Below are 24,731 nucleotides of genomic sequence, written 5' to 3' on the forward strand. Positions count from 1 at the left end.
CCCACGCATGCCTCTGCCTAAGGCCTGTACAGAGATTTGCTCACTGCCTGCTGGTTTGTTTGGAGCACCTGCCACCATTTTGTGCAGGACGTCAAGCTGTAGGACGTGTCAAATACTAAACACCGAGAGTCTCAGAGAAGAAGAATTTGGTCACTGATTGTGAAGTGTTGCCTTTTAAAATGCCTGGAATAAAGCCTCCATTCTCTGTGTGAAAGGATGGAAGATTACCCATTCCCTATGAGTGTGTTCCAGGATCTGGAATGTGAAGTTTTTGCACTTCTCTCTAATTTTGTTTGGTAGACACACATCTGTACTGCAGAGCAGCTATTTGTTGATTTGTCAGAGCTACTGAATTCTTCTGCTGAATTACTGTGGCAACCATTTATGTGTAAGAATTGAGTTGCTCTTTTGACCGAGACTGGATATCCTGAAGCTCCTGCTCTTCTTTTGCTTTGATATCTTGGTAGGCCTGCATTTTGCTGGCATCCTTTAAGTAGGCCCAGTTAGAAGACAGTATCATGAGGAAGTGGATCTGGAAGAGAAGGGTGAGCATGATGGCTAGTGAGCATGTCAAGAGGCAAAGCAAGCTGCTAGTTAGATTAATAGACGCTCTTTAAAATAATGACCAAAAAAACAAACAAACAAACAAAAGTTATTCTACGTTAATAAAGCATCCAGTTATTAAAACAAGCACAGAGGCTATTTTCAAGGATCTCTAGAATTCGGCATGCTAATATTTCAGTTGGTTATTCACAATTTAGAGAAAGTTAGTGTAACAGTAATAAAATGAGCTGCAGAGTTTTACGGATCCATTAAAATGCAGAAGGTGGGGAAGCGGGAATAAAGTTTTGTACGTGGCAACGTGTACTCTGTAAACTATGAGGTGCCCAGAAGAACCAACAGCTCTCTTAAGGTTCTGGTGTTTAAGCAAATCCAAGCCCAGGTCCTGGCAATTCTTTTCCCCCAACAAGCAGATGAGAATTCCACCCTCCCCCTGGAAAAAGCCTGAAACTGTAAACAGTTTTATTTATGTGAACAAGGCTACATTAACATAGTGAAAAATTAAACAACAAAACACAAGTCCAAAACTAATCAAAAGCATGCAGTATGGGGGTTAAGAAGTCTTAATAATATATTTTTATAACTACATTTTAAGCTTCCATTGTCCAAGCTCAGGTGAAGAGTTTTACATCACATGTAGCAACTGGTTGTTTTCCTTACTATTATTATTATTGTGTGGATTTTTTCTGGTTTGTGCATTCATCTCTTCCCAACTTCTTTTCACCATGCTTCATGCCCAAAACTCTTACATCTGAAAACACTGATTCACTTCTCTCCTTTTTTTTTTTTTTTTTTTTTTTTTTAATCCCAGTAGTGTAAAGAGGTCTCTATGATCTATGCATCGTTTTGCTTCCTGTGCAGTCATACTTACAGTTTTGAGATCTGGCTACTGAGAAATCAGTTACTAAAGTGCAAGCCATACAAGAGCAGAAGCCATTTATAAGCTGCTTCTTACTAGTTCAGGGTCCAAAAGAAAGAGTGTGATTGTTTTACGCAGAGCTAACGCAAGGATGCATTTCCTTCCAGAGAGAGTGTGATTTGGCAGCTGCTTAGAAATGAAGTAAATCAGTCAACTTTTATCATTCATGCACTGGAAACAAAAGCCAAGAACTAATTCGTAATCACTGGGCTTCTGATTTCTGCCACAAGATTTCTTTTGTATCACGTTTTGTATGCTTGGGAGGGGGGTTGTATTTGGTGTTCAGAAGGAAAAATAAATTAGTAATTCTGACCCTGAACCATTCCAGTATTTGTTTGAGAGATGACTGTTGGAAAGCAAATGGAAACCTCCCATCTTCAGAAGGATGATTATAAACACCCCTACAGTAACTGAATCCTCTCGACATGCAAGAATAGCCAGATCTCATCCACATCATAGTTCATATACAAGAAGTCATTTTATTAATCTGATCAGCTAAATGATGCTTACTGAAGCTATTTACAATTACTGTAACAAAATTCAGAAAGCTAGACTTTTAGCTTAGGGTGTCAGTGGTATTTCAAGCTACGCAATGCAGCTCTTTACTGGGCTTATACAATTTAGAATTTAGTGCAGCAATCTTCCCGACTCTTAAACTTCAAAACAGCATAGTTATATGTAGTAGCCATCATGTAGATCAGCTGGTGGAAGAGAACAAAATACAGGAGAGTAAGATACAAGGTGACGGCTCAAGCCCGTTTGGGCAACTGTCGATACTTTCACAACAGATGTTATTCTGAGCTTCTTCCAGGGTGAAGATGCAAGGTAAAGAACTTGTAATTTAGAATAGGATAGAATAGAATGGTAGAATAGAATCATTCAGGTTGGAAAAGACCTTTAAGATCATTGAGTCCAACCGTAACCCAACTACCATGACCACTAAACCGTGTCCTGAAGTGTCATGTCTACACCTTTCTTGAACGCCTTCAGGGACGGCAATTTATCCAGAGACAGTAACCTACGTACAGACCTACAGACCTAAGGCTGCTTTGTCACCAAATACTGAGTATTAAACCTGCATTTGGGTGACAGGAGGTTAGAAGACAGAGGACACAAGGCATCTTGTCCAATGTCTGTTTTTCTAGCTACTACCTGTAACTGTCATTGCAGAGTAGGACTAGTCAAACTGCCTGGGTACAGACAAAAAATTCCAAGTGATTGATCAAGTAAACTAGAAAAATGAGAAGAAATAGCGGACATAAAATCAGAAATAGTGGGTAGAAGTAGGGTTTTTCAAAGGAGATGCCAAGAATTTAAAGATGATGGTGGTGGGTTAAGATGACTTCTTAAAGCAAAAGTTTTGGACCTGCTGACTTGTAATGACCAACCAGAGCAGCAAATAATGGCAACTACAGCTTGCCCTCCTTAATGTCTGCTGTTACTGTTTTTAAAGTACATAAAATTTAATCTTAAAGCATCTTAAGCCTGAAAGGAACACATTACTCAATAAAACAACAGAAAAATGTTACCCACCAATGCTATGACAGTGGCACCAGCTCCAGCACAAGCCACAATGAACAGGTGGTAAGACATGTAGAACTAGAGAAAAAACATGTCAGAAATATTGAAGCAGTTGAGGAGAGTATAAAATGCATTTCAGCTGTTCTAGAGATTAAAGGTAATAAATCCATCTTTGTAGCAAGGTATTCAAAGCTTTAGAAAAAAGAGAATGCTCTAAAGTAATTGTCATTTTCTGAATGATCTAACACAGAACAATTACAGTGTTATTGTGCTTAAATTGATCTCTTTATACTATTAGCATTAGCTTTCTCCAAAAAATTTTGATCAAGTTATTTATTATGCAGTGCCCAAGTGGCTTGGAAGCAAAAGCTGCACACAAGTTATCTGTCTGTACCTCATTTGTGTTGCAGATGTTCTCTAAAATCGGCCCACAGGCTTTGCCAGGTACAGCATTCCAAGGGATAATACCTGAAACACCACAGCAAAAGAAATCACTGATTTTAGCAATCGACACACACTTTGTGTTCCTCACTCATCTATTCCACCCACTTGCCAGTTGTGTTCCCATTCTGGGCATCCGTGTGTTGACCAGTACAGACTTCGGCTGGCAGGAGGAATTCAAACAACTCACTCAAGTTGCTTTCTCCTTATACCAAGGCTTGCTGCCAAGGCATGTTCTCAGATGTGGTTTTCCCATATGGCAGCCAAATGGTTGTTGGGATTTTGCACTTCAGGTCCAGTCACACACTACCTACTCCTCTATTCAGCATGGAAAGGGTAATCAGCATCTCAGAGGTACTTGGCACCTTTCAGGATAACACTTCCTTACAAGATGAAGTTCTACTTGAAAAAGTAACTACTGTAGAAGAGTGTGAATATGGAGCTAGAGGGAAGAATTACAAAAGGGTTTTTAGTTCCTGTAGGTAAAAAGGCATTAAGTGAATCTGCTACAAGAAAATTCAGTCTGATGTACCTCACGTACTCCCAATTGCTTTTCTTACACGACTGAAAATCTGAAAACTTGACAGGATCGAGAAGGTTTAAAATAACCTGAACTTTCATAACAGATGTAGAGCTTAAGCAAAAGCCATTTGAAACAGGAGCAAACCAGTTTGTCTTCCCCATACAACTTGCAATTCAAACTCAGCTGGTTGGAATTAGCACCTCTGTAATAGACAGGACATTGAAATTATCTCAGGATGGTACGGCTTTCAAAAAGATTTTATAGGATTTACTTTAAAGCCATCTTCTCTGCAACTGTACTATACACTTGAAGCCTTTTAGCTACCACTTCCACCCAAAAATGTGAGGACAGTTCAGTGACACAAGTTTCCCGTTACGGAGCTGTTCCCTCACATCACTCATTGAAACCCAAATGATTTTACTGATGAGAGGAACAGTGCAGCCCCATGTGGTGCTCATACAGCTGTGAAACAACCAGGAGAAGCTGAAAGGCAGAGGAGCACATCTTCTCCCTGCACTCCTAGGCTTTGCTGAAGAAAATGTCTTCCCAACCTCTTGCTGTCAGTTTCTAAAACAGGATACAAACATGAAACTGATTCGGGACTTCATGCTTTTAAAATTAGTGTATCTTATCTTTTCCTACTGGACTTACAGCCAGGATATGAAAGGAAAACCAAGCCATCTTACTTTTACAACACCGAATCCCAATTTCTCAGCTTCGAGTGCCTTAGTCCAAAGGGAAAGAAAAAACAACTTCCTAGAAAACATCAGCTAAAATGAAGCCATAGTAACAGTGACAAAAGCTCTTTTGCACAAGGGAAGCTGGAAAGATTTAGCTTCAGAAAATATTCACCTTAAAGAATGGACTACTTGAAAAGCCTATTTTAAGCCATTGTCCCCACTCCCCTGCTACCTGCTGCCCCCTTGGATTTCTGTCTGTTATCAGGAAGTAGTATTAATTCTTTAATAGTTAAGACATGCTCTTAATAGCAGCTTTTTGGTCTTTTAACTGAAAGTAATTGTTAGAGCGAAGTTCAGGTGTTAATTTCACATTTAAATGTTACACCAGCTTTTTGAGAGCAAAGAATATTAAGCACGGGGGTTTGAAAAGCAGATCCGGTTGTCTGTTTCTCAGTGCTGTTTCTGAGCAGTTTATTTTGAGGCTGATCCATCTTTGAACCTAATATTGTAGTATTGGAAACTGCTACAAAAATCATTGTAGATAAATGACTTGCCAGTTCAGTTTAACTGATTGCATCTGGAAAGAGATCAGAACGATCTGGAATTAATTAGAAAAGTACCAGCACATTCAGAGACAGGAGATGGTTTTGCATTTGGTTCTTCTGATAAGGTTGAGACGAAACTACTGAAGACAGACCAAGGAGAAAGGATGAAGCATTTAATCAGGATTAAAATAAGTACCGTATTGCCTGATGTCCACACAGATCTGGTCCCCAGGAACTGTCACATTTGTCTGAAGAGATTTGATGACTTCGCAGGTTGACCATATGTTATAGAACATAAAGACAGGCACGGCTGAGAAGCCAAAGACTCCAAGCCAGGCCACTCCAAGCACATAGGTAAGAAAAACAAACTGGGCAGAGAAAACACAAACACTTCATGTTTATTCTTTGAAAACAGTACTTGAATTTTCCTTTAAAATGCTTCAAACTAACCTTCAGGCATACTTGCAGAAATTCAGTAATAAAACACTGGGTCTCCTAGCACAGATAAAAATCAGCATTCGCCCTGCTTACAAATACTTTGGTAGTTTAAGTGCGGCTGAGAAAGTAATTCAGACATTTCCTTTTTCATCAGCTTCCCTGAGCAAACAGCCTGCCCTCCTGAAAGAGCAGTCCATTAATTTCTCAAGATTCTCAGATAAGCAGGGATGCTGATTGTAGGCTAAACCAAATAAAACTCCAAGAAAAATCAATTTAAGAATTTTTTTTTTAACTGTGACAAACTCTGCATTTCTATACGACTTGTAAATCAAACTAGTAGAGTGAATTGATGTTCACAGAGGTCTCCCATACTGCCTGATTCATTAAAATCAGTTTTGAATGTAACATCTCAGGATATTTATTTTTGAAAACAGACCCCAACCATTAGAGCAGATCAGAAAGATTCAACTGATCTGACATGTTGCCAAGAAGAAAATCAGTTACTTCATTTCAGAGAATCAAGGATTTTCCACTGGTATTTGCTGGTTTGGGTTTGCTGTTTAAAAAAAAAAATAATTACATGCACTTTCTGTGGTAAGATTACAAAGTACAGCACTCATTGCTTTGGATATCTCCATCTTCACCTCCACTCCTCCAACTGGATCTCTTCCCTTTCTCCTACTCTTCTAAGTTCTACGGTGAAACAGTAGCTCTGGCATGACTCCTCAGCTCTTCTCTTCCTGGTGAGTCTAGGATTTGGATCCTGCTTGGAAAGCAGGGGCAGGGGCATGCTGTTCCATCTTGTGCCTGCAGCCACTCAACTGCACAAGCAATTGTCTGCACTAATGAGACTCACTGTATTTTGGATCTTTGGAAAATGCTGCTTTAGATCTAAATTGTTTTAATCCTCCTGAAAATAAACATGCATCTCTTTTGTATTTAACTAGCTGAAAGTACATATTTTTAAAGTACAGGCTATAGCTTGTATATTAAAATGCAACAATCACATCAAAAGCCTCTTCTCTTTTCACCCACGCTTTCCCGTGGGCGATCTGTCATACTGCTTAGCTTCCTCCAAAACTATGAGCTTTGAATTCAGATTTTCAGAAATAGCTTTGAAATCCTCTCTCAGAAACACAGTTACGATGCTGTTCTTGCAGAGTGTGCCCTAGGGGGACAATGTGGGAGAGAATCTGAAGTTTTATTTTTAGTTAAATTTTCTTTAAAATGTTGTTCTGATACAGAAGTGTACTGAAGGAAAGATGGATGGCTTGCAACTGTATGGCTTCAGCTTTGCAGAAAAGGCTCACTGTTATATATGTGTGCCTTTTGCCATCTGCAAGAGCAGGGCAGCAATACTTGATTCATCAAGTGCAAAGATGTTGTGAAGCTTCATTCACTATGCTTTAGTCTGAAGGATCCAGACATCCTCAAGCAGCACTGACTATGGAAGTCAGAGGCACTGCAGTTTGTTATTGAAATAGCTCTGCAAGCCACAGCCATTTTACAGTCTGCCTTTACGCATCACTGGTGTGCTCCATGTTGAAAAGCACAAATTTTATTTTGACTTGCGTTGAGTGTTTTAAAATCAGCAGTCTCCAACAGGGTAGTTTAGATCAGCAGGACCAGCTTTAGGACAGAGGAGGCCGCAGTAGCATGCCGACACTCCGTCTGCAGAAACTCGATTTGGATTTGACCAAGCATCCTCGAAGTTCAGAAGACGAGCAACAGGGATTGACTCTCAGCACCCATGAAGAGTTAAAGAAGACAGCTTTTGTTGTTCAAAACCACAGGAGTCAGACAGAGCCCAGCAGGTTTTAGAAAACAAAGACTACTGTTCCCATTTCTGATGCTACTCACCATTCCACTGATGCAGCGACCACAGGCTGTTGTTTTGAACTCTCCATGCAGCTCCTTCACTGCACTTGTTGTATAAAAGCCTTCTGCCAAGAGGATTATTCCATATAAGAAGAAAAACGATGCAATGCCATAGATTACATACTGCATCAGCTGTATTCTGAAGTGGAAAAGAGAAAAGATACAATTAGGTTTCAGTCCTATAAATACAAAGTCAGCCCTCCCAAATCCTAATAGGTATGAGATAGCTCCTTTTCTAGAAGAACAGCTGAAGGCTCCTTCATGCAGTTTAAGCAAGCAGGCTGCAGGAGAGCACTGGTATGACTGTCTTGCTTCCACAGGTAAGCAACACTGATGTGCGTTAAGCCTTGCTCGAGCATGCCCGGTTTGTGCTGCAGTTCTTACGCTGACTGTTATTAGTCACCAGCTTGAAGACACAATTTCATGCCTCCAGTATGGAGGTTTCTTTTTTCCTGCCATTGATCCTGACACCTAACTCAGGAAATGTCTGGCAGGGACAACACAGGGCTCTGAAATGACAAAGGCTGAACTACCAGGCTCCATGGCAAGTCCTTTGGCTTAGGAAAAAGAAGCACTCCCTGAAATTCACTGGGCTCTGGGCAGCCTGATCTAGTTGAGGATGCCCCTGCTTACCGCAGAAGGGTTTGGACTAGATGACCTTTGGAGGTCCCTTCCAACCCAGACCGTTCTATGATTCACCTTTTCCACCTGTAAAATCCAGTAATGCATGTTTGCAAAATTTGCAAACTCAGTGATACGTATCTGATAAAAAATTCAGCAAGCAAGCAGTGACTTCTCCTGAGGAGGAAAGGTTTGCTCTAAATCCAGGAGGGTACTTCCAAGAGAGCAAAGTAGTTTCAGTGCCTTAAGTCACAACAGTTTTCCGCTCCCCAGAGTGTAAATTTTTTTTTTTAATTGAATGAAATATTCAGGAAATGCTTCCTTTTGAGGTACTCTGGAAGTATCCAGAGGAAGATGATACCAGAATGTGGTATAAGCACTTCCCTTGAATACTGAGGAAGTTCTCAATTCCTTAAAAAAAAAAAAAAAAATCTGCCATCTGAAATGACACTGTGGCTAGTATAGATAAACAGAATAATTTCTAAATATTATCAATCAGATTCGGTATCTGAAGCTAATAGTTTTGGATGACCAGAAGGCCAGATCTTCCATACAACACTTCTTCTGGTCTCCAAAAGTCACACTTGGTTATTAGAACAACTTCTCTAAAACTTACAGCTTCTTAAAAGTAATTTGATTGCTGGGGTGGTTATTTTGGATGAAGCTATTCACGGAGCAGAGCGGCTAATTTTATACATCCATACTGCCAGTTTTGTAAGGATAAATATATTTTTTCCCAAATCTTACCACTCTCCACTAAGTAGCTGCTGGCATACATCTCCAAGGAGCATCTGCATGTTTTAGCTTAATTTAAAGAAAATTGATGACTACCATTTATACAGTTAAATGTTATCCAGACAGATAGCATGTCTCTTGTATCGAAATAGGATATTGCTCATTTTAAATTATATGTGGGAAGTGTTACGTTTGTTTTCCAAACTGATTAAAAATAACAGGATAAATCTGTTGCACCTGTGCTGTAAAGCATGAAAAAAATAAGATTTGAGAGAGTATAGAAGAATTCATTTCATCATCATTAATAGTCTAGGAGAGACTCAATGCATGTTACTAGAAATTAGTAATATGAAACTGAGATACATTAAAAAAAATCTATTCCAAATGGTGCCTTATTTGCATATTTTTCATTTATATTATGTCTCAGTGGCCTTAAAGTATTTGTCCCTTTCGAGCACCTCTTCTCCCTTGCCTTTCTTCTTAGGCCTCCAAAGAGTCTGAGACCTCAGTTGCTTCAGTAGGAATTATGCATTTTCTCAGCTGCTGATGCTGACTTAACAAGGAACCTTGCCAACAATTCTCCAAAATTTAAAACTTGATGCTGTTACAGCTGCTTTTGCCATTTCTTCTGTTTTGCACAAATGAAGACCTATACAAGGGTAGGGTAGTTTGCTACTCAGTTACTGATGCACACCTGCTTACAGTTTCTTGCTAAATTTTGTGGCTAACTGCAAGGTCCTCACATCCCATGCACTGGAACTGGGGACGCATGCCCAGCCACAGCCAGGGTGTGAGGGTGGGTGGTGCTGGTGTGGGAGTTCCCAGCAGGGTACAGTCTCAGAGAATGTGGCAGATCTGGGCACAGAAGGTCTCCTGCAAGGGGGAAAAGCTCTGGAACAGTGCTACAGAACTGACGCCAGTGATCCTGGAGGATGGAAAGGGGTCAGTTCTGCAGGCAAACTGGCACATCTATGTCTGCAAGCATATAAAGGGGGTCAGCAATGAAGGAAAAGTAAAAAAGGAGAAGTAAGTGTGTCAAGTTGGACCATGATAATGTCCTAAAGACTGGGACTTAGGGGCAGGTAAGCAAAACACATGTGCCTTGTTCAATGCCAGCACACCTCTGTGTGTGCAACACCCACAAGCACACATGCCACATGGAACCCCTCACCCCTCTTCCCAGCCATGCGGCCTGCACCGGGACCCCTCCAAGAGACCTCAGGTTGCAGCAGGTTTCAGGTACCCTTCCTCATGCTATCCCACCCGCCCTGGGATGGAGACAGCCTCAGGGCCCAGCCATGTGCTGTGCCCGTGGCTTGTGCTGACATGTGCGAAGCAGCAGGCAGGAAGCCAAACTCTGTCCCAGACAGCATCCTGACACCGGTGCGCCGTCACCGAGCATCGCAGCTTGAGCACAATTCCTGGCTGCCGCTGGACACAGCCTTGTCAAGGCCTGGCGGTCCAGCTGCAGGGGCCGCATAAAGCTCCATATGTTCAGACCACAGCCTACAGCCTGGGACCTATGTGCCCCTTAGTGTCAAGGGGAACGAGAGGCTTATGCCAGTGGGGCTGGACGCTGAGGATGGGCCCTGACACAGGCCTCCAGGTCTTCCCCTGGTGTCTCGGCGAAGCCTCTGGAACACGAAAGCCCCGAATATTTCACCTGTGGTTATTTACAAAGGCTGTGGTTGCAGAGACAAACATTTACCCTCTTTTCTCATTTGTACAATACCAACCCACCTTCTTCTGAGGGAGGATGGACAGAACAACACTTTCCTGTTATTCCTGTCATCCCTTCAAAATATTGTGCCACCAACAAACAGTAAATCCACCCTCTTTCAAATTAAAATCGTTACCCCTTGCTTTGTCACTACATGCCCTAGTGAAAAGTGTTTCTCCATCTTCCTTATAGCCCTCCTTTAAGTAGTGAAAGGCTGCAATAAGGTCTTCCTAGAGCATTCTTTTTTCCAGGCTCAACAACCCCAACACTGTCAGCCTTTCTTCACAGGAGAGGTGTTCCATCCCTTTGATCATTTTTGTGGCTCTCTGGACCTTCTCCAACAGGTCCATGTCTTTCCTGTGCTCAGGGCCTCAGAGCTGGATGCAGTACTCTAGGTGAAATCTTACCAGAGACGACAGGCAGAATCACCTCCCTTGGCCTGCTAGCCACATTGCTTTTGATGCTACCCAGGATATGGTTGGTCTTCTGCACTGCAAGCACACATTGCCAGCTCACATCCAGCTTTTCATCAACTAGCAACATCAAGCCCTTCTCTGCAGGGCTGCTCTCAATCCCTCATTGTATTGATACTGGAGGTTACGCTGACTGAAGTGCAGGACCTTACCCTTGGTCTTGTTGAACTTCATAAGGCTCACAGGGACCTACTCCTCAAGGTTGTCAAGGTCCCTCTGGATGGCATCCTGTCCCTCAGGTGAACCAACTTCACTACTCAGGTTGGTGTTGTCAGCAAACCTGCTAAGGGTGCACTCAATCCTACTGTCTTTGGCACTGACAAAAATATTAAATAGTATCGGTCCCAAACAGGTTAAGCAAGGTATGCAATCTGGTTCTTTGTGCCTTGAGAACACCAAAAAACCCACCAAGTGCTGCTGGACAAGCAAGGAACCTAATGCTCAGGGACGAAGACTGAGGTTTGAATCCATCTCTATTCATTTAGCATGAAGATGTTACGAGGAAATGGGAAGCATACTTACACTTCACTCAGCAAAGCATGGTCACTGGCAGTCGTGGAGAAGTGCTGCTCCAGGATAGACACAGTTCCCGTGAGCGCCACGTGGCCGCAGCCGCAAAACAACGCTACCCCCGAGAAGCAGAGAATGGTAGCCACGAGCGAAGCATATGGCACTCCTCCTAGGCACTTAATGCAACATTCAAAGCAACCTAAGCAAAAGAGAGAAAAGTAAAAGAAATGTAATGAGCAAAAAAGCAAATTATGAGGAAGAGACTAATCTGTCCTCCACTTGGTAAAAGCCAGAGGGACTAAAAGGCCCAGGCATTGACATGCTAAACAAAAATCCATAGGCGGTGTAAGACAGCATTGTCCTCTAAAGCAGTGACCTACAGATCTGTTGGTATGGACTCCAAGCCCAGAAAGTGGGCTGAGTGCTCCTGTCTTTGCAGGATGAAGAGATCAATGAGACGGTCTGTGAAATGGAAAAAGGAAAAAAAAAAAAACAGACCACTTGTCTAAAGTGATCCATTGCAATTCAGCTGCTCATACAGTGCTCACCACGTTTGATCATTACTAAAGGCAGGAGCACCACTATGCTGGCACCGCTCTGGAAGCCAGGGAAGCAAACAGTCAAGACAATGAAGCCTTTTGGAAAAGTAAAAGATACTTTGCACTTTCATTGTAAGAGGAACACATCTAAGTCTGCACAACTTAACTATCTTAACACAGTCCTATAGCTCTCCAGTTTCTTTTTTGTATAGATCAGTCTGAGGTTATAGGGATATAGATATTTTAACAAGAGAAAAACTGAATGGGGGTCAGGGAGAACTAATTTTTTCAGAGAGCAGTGAGATGAAGCTGCATTAACGGCAATACATTTCCAGCTTCATAAGAATACACTGGATTTCCAGTGATGCCTGAATACAGTCTGCAGTAGCATAATCATAGTTTTAATGAAATGTATCACTTAAGTAGTCTGAGTTAACAAAATACCCCTTTAGAACTGCTGTTCTACAAACACTGTAATAATGAGGTTGCAGCTGAATTTCCAGGTTCCTCCCGACCACGCGGCCTGAAAACCCATCTGCTTGCAGAGCTGGGAAATGTAAATTGGAAACAAACACAGCTTTTAACTGCACTATAATGGTAATGGCAATCCATACCAATTCATTACTTCAGGGCGATGGCATTAAGCTGTCTCCATTAATGTGCATTTCATACAACTGCGCAAAACAGAAGCCATTAAGGCAGTGCTTAATGGAGCAACCGGCGTTGCACTTTGCAGGAACAGCCCCGCTGCTTCTACTGGAAGGTGCTAAATGGACAAAGCATTTGAAAGCAGGAAGGCAGCTGGCAAGTACGTCACATCTTCTCACCCCAAAAATCCCTCACAAAGATCAGCAAGTCTCCATCCACCACATGAGGCTGGTTTATTTTTATCCCACTCTCTTTCCCACTGATGAATGAGTTGCAGAGCAGGCACTTCCGTAGGGCACTGGGGAATAATATGCATCTGATAATTGAAAGCTTTCCCATTCCATAACTGGAAACTCCTCTTTTAGAGAGTCACCAGCAGTGTCCCAGTCAGGCTTAAGTAGCTACCACCACCGAAATGACTTATGAAATGCCACTTTGCTAACAGCAGACAAGACTTAATTGTACAGAAACAAGCCTGGGAAGCATTTACAGTCAAGCCCGCAGCTGGAGTCCACTCAGTAGGAACTATCTTCATGACAAAAATATCACTGAATGAACAAACACTGCAGCTGAGCAGTGATGGGGCAAACAAAACCCAAATGTGCGCTCAATCAGAGAAAATCACCTCCGGTTTTCATCTTATCACAGAGGTCCAGAGCCGAGTTCAGACACTAGACCTTGCAGAGCAATCTTCTGCTTTGGGGAATCTGCCTGAATGCAGTTCACAAGCAACATGCCAGATGCAATGGCAGTTGTACATAGGAGGCTGGCTCGCCTCCGCAGCATCTGTTCCAGGGTCAGACCCAAACACCAAGAGTTAATCCAAGAAATGTTTGCACCTGGTGCGGAATTAGCAGTGAAGGATTATCTAGGAGTAACCATGCTCTGATCCACTGGGCAACACTCAACATGCATGTCTACAGCACAGCACAGCACAAAATAAGCAGTCTTTTGGGCTGCACTCCTGAAGAAGAAGGTGACTAAACTTAGATCATTGCTTGGTGTGGAGGAGATTGATCACCTAATTGTGTTGGTACAAAGAGTGTTTCACAGGAGGATCCCAAAGGCAGGAAATAAAAACAGCTGGAAGCAAAACCAAGGGACTGACAAGACTCAAAAGCTAAGCTGCTGGTCTGAGAAAGTGGAAGCAGCCTGCTTGACAAAACCAAAAACTGGTGTAGACCCAGGACCGACGATTAACACTTCCCAACTAGGTACTGGTACTTAGTACCCCACAGCTGGCTTTCCAGGCCACTGGCAGAGCATTCACCCAGGACAGTCCATCAGATCCTGTACTCAAACACAGGACAGTATCTGCCAGTAATCCACAGACTCTCAAACACAAGCCAACAGCCCAACAATTTGCCTCCTCTCACCTCCCAGCACATAGCATCTTTGTGGTCATAATCTTTATTTCTTCCTCTACAGCCCAAGTAAAAAAATTATTGCAATGCTTAGGTGGCTTTCATTTTATCAGTGCAGATGACAACAGGAAAGGCATACCCCAAGAGGTGTCTAAACCAACCACGCTACTTTGAGCAAGGCCGAGAAAACTGCCCAAGTGTGGAACTGCAGAAACTACTTGTCCTTGCAACAAGACTAAAGCAGGAAGTGGAGAGACTTCAGTTCAGAGAGAAACAACACACTGCCAGCTTGCAAGTGCAGGAAGTGTCCCAAGCCAGCATGTTTCTAAGAGACAGCATCCATCCACAGATAGTCATTCTGCACCCAAATTGGCAGCAGAGCTGCACAGCCTTCAGCTAGAGGGTAAATAACTGCAGGACACAACCTCATCACAGTGCTGGGGCTGTCAGACTCCCCCCACAGATGCCATTGTGAATACTCTTTATGAGCAGTTTAAATCCGTGCCTAGCCTGAGCAATACAGTTTGTTGCATAATCTTGTTTTAAAGCAAGCTTAAAACAGTACCAACTAGAGCAGCTTTCAAAACTACCTAAAATCTGAACCTTATCACCTACTATAATATGTTTGCTAAGCTTCCTAAACCAGGAAGGTTTCCAGGAAACCTCCTTTAGGATCTCTCTCAGTACCCCCAAGTCACCAAGTGTCTTCATACAGTTCAACTGAAAACCCACAATGATGCTTGCTTAGTTTAAGTTCACAAAATAACTTGCTAACATACTGATGACAAGTGCAGGCTGAAGGCCTGTGAACTTGAAGCTGATAATTTAACTACTAAAACTAAACCAAGTTTAGTTACAATTGTCTGCTAGGTTTCTTTTTTTTTTTTTTTTGTGGCCAACACACTGAACTTTTCAGCTGGATATCCAGTTCCAACACAACTGTGTAAAACGATTTAAATATGAAACTGTACAGCACAAACACATCACTGCATTTCCCATTTCAATGGCCATTTTGTGCAAAGCATCACTAGAACCTTTTGTGCAACTCAGCAGAATAAAAACATTTTTTGTCCTCAGGCTGGCAAGCAGCAGTTGCCATGGAGGCAGGTTAATAACAGCCCAATGATTTGCCCAGAGCTGCCTGTGATCTTGGCTACAGATTTAACACACTCTCAGAAGGAGGCCAGCTAAAACAAGGACTGAGATTATTCTCTAGGGAATGAATGCTATTAAATACACACACCCCCCAATATTCTTGCTACAGGAAAAAAATAAAGATAATAGAAAAACCAGGAACCAGCTATTCTTTTAATCTCCTGGAAACTATCAGTCACAGGAAATTGGTAAAGGATGAACCTACATATGTACACAAATAAGCAATTGGTTGCCTAATGCATGAAGAACAGTTATACAATCTACCCAGCAGCATACAGACTATGACACACATGCAGGGGCTTAGCCATTCAACTTCCCGTGTCTAACAGCAATTGTGTGGCTAAACCTTCCTTGGTACTTTAAGTATGGCTTTAAGATTCAAACTCAGAAAAGCAAGGCAAAGCAGAACTAATAGAGTCTTAAAACAAAACAGAACAAAAACCCCAGTTCTCAGACTCTAACTCATCCTACCATGGTCAAGATGGAATGGAATGTCAAAATCTGTGCTTCAGAAATGACAAAACACGATGCAATGGATCAGGTAGCTGTCTTGAGTATTCCCAGGGCTTGCTCTAGGAAGTTCACACATCAGCACTTAGAAGTGCACACTTGAGAAGATGTTCACAGAGCTATCCCTCAAAGCCAAGTTTGGAAAATGTGATGTAAGGAAAGAGTGTTGACACCTCCTGGACAGAAAACCAGCCTGTCCTCGAAGGTTCCAAACTCCTCCTAGTTGAGCTAGTGCCTCAATGTATCTCAGATATGAACCATTGATCCCCCAGTCAAGGTCACTATGGAACAAAACCACAAGGAACAAAGACGACCTGAAAGGAGGTTTGCAAAGCTCTCCATTTCAGGGAGCTAAACCTCCAGGCTCCTGTGGCCATTTTCAGAGTTACTTCTCACTCTCTTTTCCTTAGAAGTTTCACTTCTTCCCCTCCCATAAATCTGTCTTGCTGTTCTGGAAGATAAAGCGATGGGCACCATTTATTTGTCTCATCATTTACTTTCTGTAACTGAACAGTGCATTTTTAGAAATTCTGGCACGTTAAATACCTGCTCAGCTTTTAATATGTAGTAGAAATTACATGGTATGCTCCACCACATAACCACATTGGTTTCAGCAACACAGCTCAGGAAGCACATGTGGAGGAATTATTTAACAAATAGGAGGTTGCAAGACACCCAAGGAAAGAAAAAGCACCAGGTAAGATATTAAATGTAAGCACTATGTACATCTTAAATGCAGCCACTGCATGCAAGTCAGGCTCATTGTTACACATACATTGGAGCATTAATCCCAATTCACAAATATATGCAAGGAGAGAGCTCAGTCCTTTAAGTTTACCTGTTTCCCCAGTGCTGAAGAGTACCCAATACCAAGCATGCACAATACCACTGGAATCCTAAACCACCATGGATCTTTGTCAGAAAATGACCTTTATGCCAATGAAAGCAAATGCCCATTTTACTTTCTGCCACCTCCTGTATTTTTTTAAATCTCCATTCTGAATGGCTTATGCATGCTACATTTTCACACCTTACAGCATGACTGACAACCACAAGGGAAGCAGTGAGGGATGCAGGAATACACTAATACTAAATTCAGAAGCAAAAATGGAATTTACCTCCTTCTCTGTGTGAGAATAAGCCAGTAGTTGGTAGTGAGGTAACTTTAATTCTCACATTCATCACCTACATCAGCATTCAAAGGTCACTGGCAACAGTATAATATGATAAAAATTTAATCTAACAAGGGTGAGTTTAAAGCATGTGACAAATTTCTCTCCACACTTTAATAGGGGCACTAAAGTAAAAAGGCTGTGTTAAATCATTTGGAATCCTCTGTTGAAACTCTATGCTTACCTGTTCTTGTTCATCTTAAATTTTGCTGATTTACAAAACTTGACATAAAATTTGCTAGTAATTACAATAAATTCTCACTCACCATGATTTTGAAGTACATTAAACAGACTAAATAAGTGATGAAGATAAAATCCTTTCTTTTTCTCTAACAAATCTCTTAAACCTCTTCCACTGAAAGCTTCCTCAAGTTAAACCTTAGTTTTATCTCTTTGTCCTGCCCAAATCAGAAGTTCTGAAATTAGCTTATACTCTTCATGAGAGACAGCAAGCTTAATGCAAGGGTAAAGGCCTAGCTAGATCAATAATCTTCCCCTATATTTGCACCCCCCTCTCTTCCAGAGTTGTTAATCAATAAGTACTCCTTCCTAGCCACCCGAGTATCTCCAAGGGAGATGACATGACCTTTGGAGACCACAGACATCAGGGCTGCCTCAAGGGATCAGACCTGAAATCCAGCAAGATCACCACTCTCATTTTTCACAGTGGCTAGCACAAGATGCTTCATTCAAGTGAAGCACAGTGAGATCTGGGATAGTCTGATCCATCCTGCAAATCTCATCCAAATCTCTACTATTTAAAATCTACTTGAAGAACATGCAGGTCCTTTCTGAAGGTTAGCAGCATTAAATGCAACTTTTCCAGGTATTTTGGATACAAACATGAAGTATTTCGTTTCACCACTCTCATTCAACTAGTTACCCACTTCTGAGAATGTACTTATTTTCTGTTACCAGTTTTAAGCCTGTCACTTCTAAACTACATTAGATGCTTCCATATTCTTGTGGATCAGAGAACTAAAAATCCTTGCTTGTGTCTCATGTGCTGGAACTAACAGAGAGAAACCAAAAGAACTGGTGCACATGATGAGCCAGCATCTCACTGACTGGACATACCATTAGCAGACCCCTTTTGAAATCTACAAAACACCAAGTATCTCTATGGCTCTCTGTATGAGTAATAATAATAAGCTGCTTCTAATACTCCAGAAAAAAATAGATTAAGCACAGGTGTAAAATCAAATGCATTCTTTTTCTAACATGATTAACAAAAAAAAAAGCCTTTGCAGGTATTATGAATGTTCACCCACAGCAAAAGGCAGATTTCTTTGTTTGCACTAAAGGAAACACAGGGTTCAAATCGCAGAAAAGGCTGTACTACCACAGCAAGATTTGTCTCTTCTGGATGTTGTCAAATGACACAGAGAAAGGCTCTAAGAACAGATGGCAGCAAACATAATCCCTTTTTTTAATTTGAATCTCAGGCCCAAAACAGCACTTCTTAAAGAAAAAAAAAAAGTTAAAAAAAAAGAAGTTGTACTCCCACCGCAGGAATCAAACTTGTTTAATGTGAGGACAGATGATCTAAATGGTCTTTTCCAGGCCTTATCTAATTTATCTTCCTAAAATTTCTTGAAATATACCCACTCCCCATCTATATCTCTCCCAGCCTTTGCAGAGCTCATTAAGCTCACAGGTGTTCTGAAGGCGTCCTCTTCAGACAGTGCAATCTACGAAACATGAATCACTGCATCCATGCCTATTGCAGCCGCCCATCCCAGGCGTTTGCTTTGTGAAAGCAAGGAGTCAGACCTGCATGGGAAGAACACTGCTGCCCCATGAGACAGCAGGACAAAAGACTTGCTCTTCTCCAGCCTTATTGCTCTTGAACAAAGGTCAGAACTTCGTTCATTTTAATTCACGCCTGTGCTGTTTTACTTTTGGCCTATGAAACAGTGCAAACCACAGCAGAAGACAAATACCTAATTTATACTTTGGAAAAGGTCTTACTTCAAACAGGTTTATGTGGGAATCCTTGAGAATGGATATTGTTTAGCTGTATGCTACTTCTGCAGAAAAAGGAGGCTTCTCACATACAAGATAGCTGAAGCAGTACTGATACAAGCTTTGGCATTATTCCTCCTGGAGACATGTTCTAGTGCTTTATTATCCAAAATAACCCTTGGGACTTTTGCACAGCCTCAGCATGTGGAAGGGCTCATTGACATGCAGAGCTCAAAGTTCAAACACATTGCACCAGCAAGGGAAGCTGCTGGCCCAAACTGTGGCTATAGCTCTCAGCTGACATGCACAATTCACTGCTCAGCGTGCCTGAAAAGAATCCTCTTTTCTGCCCTCATCCTGACCTCCCTCCTCTTGCTTCACCTACTTTTACCTTCTTGGAGAAAAACTCAGTAGGTCAACCTGCAAGAACTGCCGCTTCAGTATGTGCCAGCTTAGGTGACCGTATTTTGGACAAACTCAACCCAAAGAGGTAAATGTGATGAAGCAACAGGCAGACTGCCAAAGATACTCAAATGTCTGAAGGTCAAGACAAGCTCACTGAGGGAAGTACAAAAATACCTAACCGTTTCATAGGCACCTAGGCCCGTTCCCATGAGCTACTCCAGTAGTTCTGTGAAATCTTCTGTAAAGACATCGAGGTTTCTTTGATTCAGCCATCCTCCAGACCCACTTGTACTTAACTGACATAACTTTTAAAGCTGATTTTAATCAAAGCTCAGTGTCTTGCCTCGAAGACTGAAGTTGAGATCCTTAGCTTCACCTTTCCAGCAGCTATAATTCACCTTACTCTCCATCAGCCTTCAGTATTCAAGAGACTTTTGTCACACTGGATTTCAGCCTCAGCTACCAGCAGCTTCCCCAGTTAACTCCTCCCTAGCTACAAAGAGGCAAACAGAAACACCACCTCTTTCTCCCTAGAGCTGAGGGCCAAAACCAGCGTGTGAGGATTTCAGACTAGCAGATCTAAGATTCGGAAAGTAAATCCTCCGTTTCAGAGACAACTGAAGATGCCAATATCTTCCCACACATTTGTCCAACTATGAGCTTACTCAACTATGGAACAAGAGGAATGGTGTGAAACCTGAACCGAAACTGCTGAAACCCTTTGCTTCACAACAGCTTTCCTGCAGGTATTTTCCCAGTTGAGTCTCCCCACATCATTTTCAAAACGTAAGCTTGCTTCAGGAAAGGAGCAGGCTGTTTCAGTGCTATGCTCCATATATTGCATGTACTTCTGTGCTCACACAGCATCTGGGGAAGCAAGTTAGACCAAAAAAACCACGACAAAACAAAAAAGCCCATTCCATAAAGCAAACAACACCCACCCAGTCTGGAAGAGTGCCTACAGCTAAGCTCCTGTTAAACAACCATTGCTAAGTTCCTCTTACTAAAGAAAAAGATGGGGCTTTACTTCCTGGGGAAAAATGATTTGGACATTATGAAAGGCTCATTAAGCTTGCAGGTGTTTTGGCTACAGCACTGCAGTGAATATTCCACACTGACTCTCCCCTTGTTCTTCAAGTGTTAGACAAAAGCTTAAAATGGAGAGATCATGTCATACATGGAGACCCTGGAAGAGGTAGTGGATGCCACGATGACTGCACAGAGGTAGCCTCCTAGTGATGTCCATTCCAGTATTGACAGAGAAGGTACTACAAAGGCACCCAAATATTAACGTGGCTTGTTAAAGAAACATAGTTTCTCTCAGCACAGAAGCCAATGCCATCCAGCAGAAGGGAGCTGTGTGCTGGTACTGAAGGGAGGCATGTTACAGCTGTGCCTTGTGTTGTGACTGAAGTGACATTTTTCCTCCAATCTAAGGGAAAGGAGCAAAACCCAGTATTTTCACTGTGGCTAATCCATCACTGGCAGATAGGTCTCACTCGAGACCATCTCAGAGAAGCTTCACTGCTGCCTGTAAGTCTCTTAAGTTCTTTAAGTGCAGCCATTTAAAGCACCTTCCCCTGAACTGGCATTTCTGGGCTTTGTTGGCAGAAGGTTTTTTATCCCCACCATCAAGAACCCTTTCATCTTCAAGTTCTCTATGACAGGCATCACGTTTACCTGTATGTTATTTCAGGATGATTCCCAAGACAGCCTGAATAGGGTTCAGTCTCTTAAACAAGGGTTTCTAGCACCATTTCAGGTGCCAGACTCCCAGCTGCTGCAGCAGAAGGCTGTGCATTTCCTTTGCATCCTGGCTCATCTGTGCCAGCACATACAGACACACCTCATCATCGGGGACAGCTGAAGAGGCACAGAACTGATAACCAGGCACGTGGCCTGCTCCCTCCATGTCTTCCACAGTTTAGGACAGCTGTGTTCATAACCTATTGCTCCTTCTTGAAGCATTTCTTCCATGTATAAAATATCCCACATGCCCTGATCAGAAGTCTGGGAACGTCTTCTGGCAGCCCCAAGTCTATCACCTAGGTCATTTGTCATAAAACGTGGCTGAAGTTAATATTGACATTGAAGATTGAGATCATGATTTGCAGCCTAAGTATTTGCAAAAAAAAACCCAACAAACCCCAAACAATCCAAAGACACACAAAAAGCCAACATTCTGAAATACATAAACACCTGAATCCTACAGAATAAGTGTGTGTGAAAATCTACTGGAAAAGGGAAGGATTAGGCAGCAAGCTTTGGTGAATATTTCCCCACAGTTGCTGTTGAAGTCTCTGAAGTGGAGGCAGGCATCTCCAGCAAACAAGCTGTCAAGTAGGCTTCAGTCAATCAGCTCCATAAGGACAAAAGGATTGCGGGATAGAGCTAGCTGCAAATGCTCTCTCTGAGCATTTATATCCTTCACTGTGTTAACCCTCAGTCAGAACAGAATTTTCCAATGCAATCAATCACGTGCTCGATTTCAGGTGTATCTCTGAGATACTTCAAAACTAAATTCCCCACAAACTCTTAAAGCTTCAGAAAAACAAATTAGGATGCTTTTGAAGTCTCAAGTCAGATATCGAAAGGACAGGTATATGGAATCACCAAACCCTTTTTAAAGGCTCATCTGAAATCCTCTTTAGACTCTGACATACACATTTACTTCCTCTAGCAAGAGAAAAATGCAAACAAAACCACAGAATACTGTCTAGGAAGCATCGTGTAGGGGACAAGTCAGGTGTTCTGTCACTGCTTTAGTGTCAATTACTGCACTTGTGGATGATCAGTTTGATAGATTCATCTGTATACAAACCCCAAACCACACGATCTCATCTGTAAACAATTTTGAAGCAACTGGGCAGCACAGTTAAAAGTGAGGCGTCCCTCATCACACAATATTGTCTTTCAAGCATTAACAAGAAAATTTAAATTTATGTCAACTATTCATACGAAAGGACTGGACTCCTTACAGCCTTAACAAACAAAGCATGAAAAATAGCAGAACGTTTCTCTTAAACTGTTAGGACTAGTGCAAAGCATTAGATTTATGCTACTACCATTTCTCAACTCTCCATTTCCCAGCCCTTTATTTACCTTGAATCCCCAAAGGACTAATATTGCCTCTCACTGCTGGCACATGATGGTACCGGTGTGGCCTTGAACTCCTGTACATCCAGTGGTACCTGCCAATTTCCATTTCTGGTCTGGTGATCACTGCCAATTTTAGGTGGTAAAAAGTCAGTGTCACCAGCAAGTTTTAGGTCAGTACTTTAGTCATTTAACTTTAAAAATAAGAGCCCAGAAAAACAGCTGTAGTTTCAGAACTGGAACAACCAAGAGAAGGGGTGAGAGGCATGATCGACAGGAAAATGCTCACACAAGTGTTAAGAAAGGCTGAATAGCTAAAATTCTACATAGGATTTTAATTAAACACATAAAGAAGGACTCTCTCTTCCTTTCCCCCACCCACTCTCACATTTATTTCTCTTTGTCCATGGAAAAGAGCTCTACTCCAGAAGCAAAGGAAGGCAAAGTAACGGAAAACCACATTACCTGTTTTTTTTTTTTTAAAGACCCAAAATCTGCCAAAGAAAACAGTTATTGTCATTCATGTGTAGAGGTAGGGCAAATACAGGAGTTTGCTCTATTACTTTCTTACATTTAATATAAAAAAAAAAGGTGTGTTTGGACTTTATTTCACATAGGCTCTGATCACATTCAAAACTCCAGATCAAGTATGTTAAAATAGGCTTCTTTCAGGTTTACAGTGAAGGACAGCCATTACCCTTCTCATGCTTTCAGAGGACAGATGAAGCTCAGTGCAAGGAGACCCCCCCACACCTGACTGCTCTCACATGCATCGAACCCTCACCATCACAGGCCTTACAAACCTCCTGCAAGAAGCCACTGGCAAAAGCCCCGCTTCGGGGCTGACATGTTCCCCTCAGCACCACTACAGCTTTGTGAAGGCTATCAGGGGGAGACAGATCTTTATATAAAATGCACTGGAGCCCCACTCAGCAGTGGCTAAATGGCAAAGTGATCGTCGTCTCTGGCCAAAACAAATCCTATTCAGCATCATTTGGGCTTGTGGAGGGCTTGAAGGCTACAACACTGAAAGCTCATCTAATGCAGACCAGATCAGAGGCAAATTTTGGGGGCCAGGGGGAGTATGAATGCCATAAATTTCTGGCCTGTGAGAAGCTAGGAAGGTCCTGGACCTGGTCCCTCTCTCATGTGGTTCTGATGCTGGTGCAACGAGGAGTTCGGCACAGTCATGTCTGCATATGTCAAGACAAGAAAAAAATTCTTGGCTTCAAATCCAAATGCTGGATCTAGAAATTTGAAACAAGAATCCTACATCAGAAAATGAACTCCAATATTAAGCCAGTCTTCTGGGTTTGGGATGCAAAATTGGTATCAATGGCTCTCTTAAAGGGTACTTTGTGGCTCGGTATCTCTCCTCCCTCTGTGACACACACAAATCAGAAAGCAGGTATCAGGTAGTGTATTTTTCCTAGAAGACATCAGTCCTTTTTTGTACAGCTTAACCTTCCTTTTAAGGAAAGGCAAATTCCCCATCTTATGAGCATAACAGATTTCAAAATGCGTTGAAAGTATTGTTCCAAAATGACTGTGTACCCTCAGGATGATATAATCTCCTTCTGCTTACACAGGAACACTCTTGTTTATGAGATCAAAAGGGATGCCATAATAACTGACTTGGACACAAAATGGAAAATAGCAGAATTCCTTGCCAGTACTGCATATTGTCTCCCTGCTCCCTCCCAACTGTCTGCTCCCTGCCTTTCTGAAGCTACTTACTGGGCATTGATAACAGATTCTGATTTTAAAATAAGTTAAGTTAGAAACAACCAGCTGCAAAGACTTCTGGGAAGGAATAAAAAAAAAAAAAATCTTCTTTTGCACTGCAGCAGCATCTACACCAAACCTTTGGCACCAAACGAATTTTACCCTACCAGGCCTGAACCCACAATTCAAGATTTCTCCTGCAGTGGCTAGAAGACCTACTTGCTCAGAGAACAGCAGGCAGCTGGCTTTCTCCCTTAGCCTGAAGGGACACTGGTGAAGTCACCACTGTCTGTTGTGGAACAAACATCAAACCCTGAAATGTAGAGATAGCATGTGAACTTTGTAACATAATTTCTGTAACTGAAAATATTCTATGAAGTTGGGGTTTATTAATTGGCTATTTCTGGTTTTGCAGTAACAGGGCTCTTTTCATCAGGAGCTGGTTCAAACTCCAAAACGGAATCTGTTTTTCCACTGCTCTGCAAAAAGCCACTTAGCAATGGCTGCTTGGTAGCCCTTAGTACATGCCTGGCATGACCTCTAAAGAATCTTTTGGGGATGTCACAGGGACCCACCCAACTCCACTC

The 24,731-nt window shown here is 42.1% G+C and overlaps 1 protein-coding gene across 4 annotated transcripts in view; it reads right to left on the bottom strand.

Annotated features, from left to right (window-relative positions):
* Positions 1 to 356: 356 nt before the first annotated feature.
* Positions 357 to 24,731, bottom strand: part of GPM6B (glycoprotein M6B) — a 29,626-nt gene continuing 5,251 nt past the window's right edge. Inside the window, exons 2-8 of one of the 4 annotated variants that reach the window (XM_054388877.1) lie at positions 22,426 to 22,545; positions 11,578 to 11,764; positions 7,489 to 7,645; positions 5,387 to 5,558; positions 3,396 to 3,469; positions 3,014 to 3,079; positions 357 to 532 (exon numbers count right to left, since the gene is read on the bottom strand). In XM_054388877.1, the coding sequence (XP_054244852.1) occupies positions 383 to 532; positions 3,014 to 3,079; positions 3,396 to 3,469; positions 5,387 to 5,558; positions 7,489 to 7,645; positions 11,578 to 11,764; positions 22,426 to 22,545 (926 nt within the window). In that variant the 3' untranslated portion in view covers positions 357 to 382. Of the gene's footprint in view, positions 533 to 2,067; positions 2,182 to 3,013; positions 3,080 to 3,395; positions 3,470 to 5,386; positions 5,559 to 7,488; positions 7,646 to 11,577; positions 11,765 to 22,425; positions 22,546 to 24,731 lie in introns of those variants that run through there. The other 3 variants (XM_054388884.1, XM_054388891.1, XM_054388893.1) reach the window with 3 other exon arrangements.

The sequence above is a fragment of the Indicator indicator genome, chromosome 1, assembly GCF_027791375.1.
Source record: "Indicator indicator isolate 239-I01 chromosome 1, UM_Iind_1.1, whole genome shotgun sequence".
NCBI lineage: Eukaryota > Metazoa > Chordata > Aves > Piciformes > Indicatoridae > Indicator > Indicator indicator.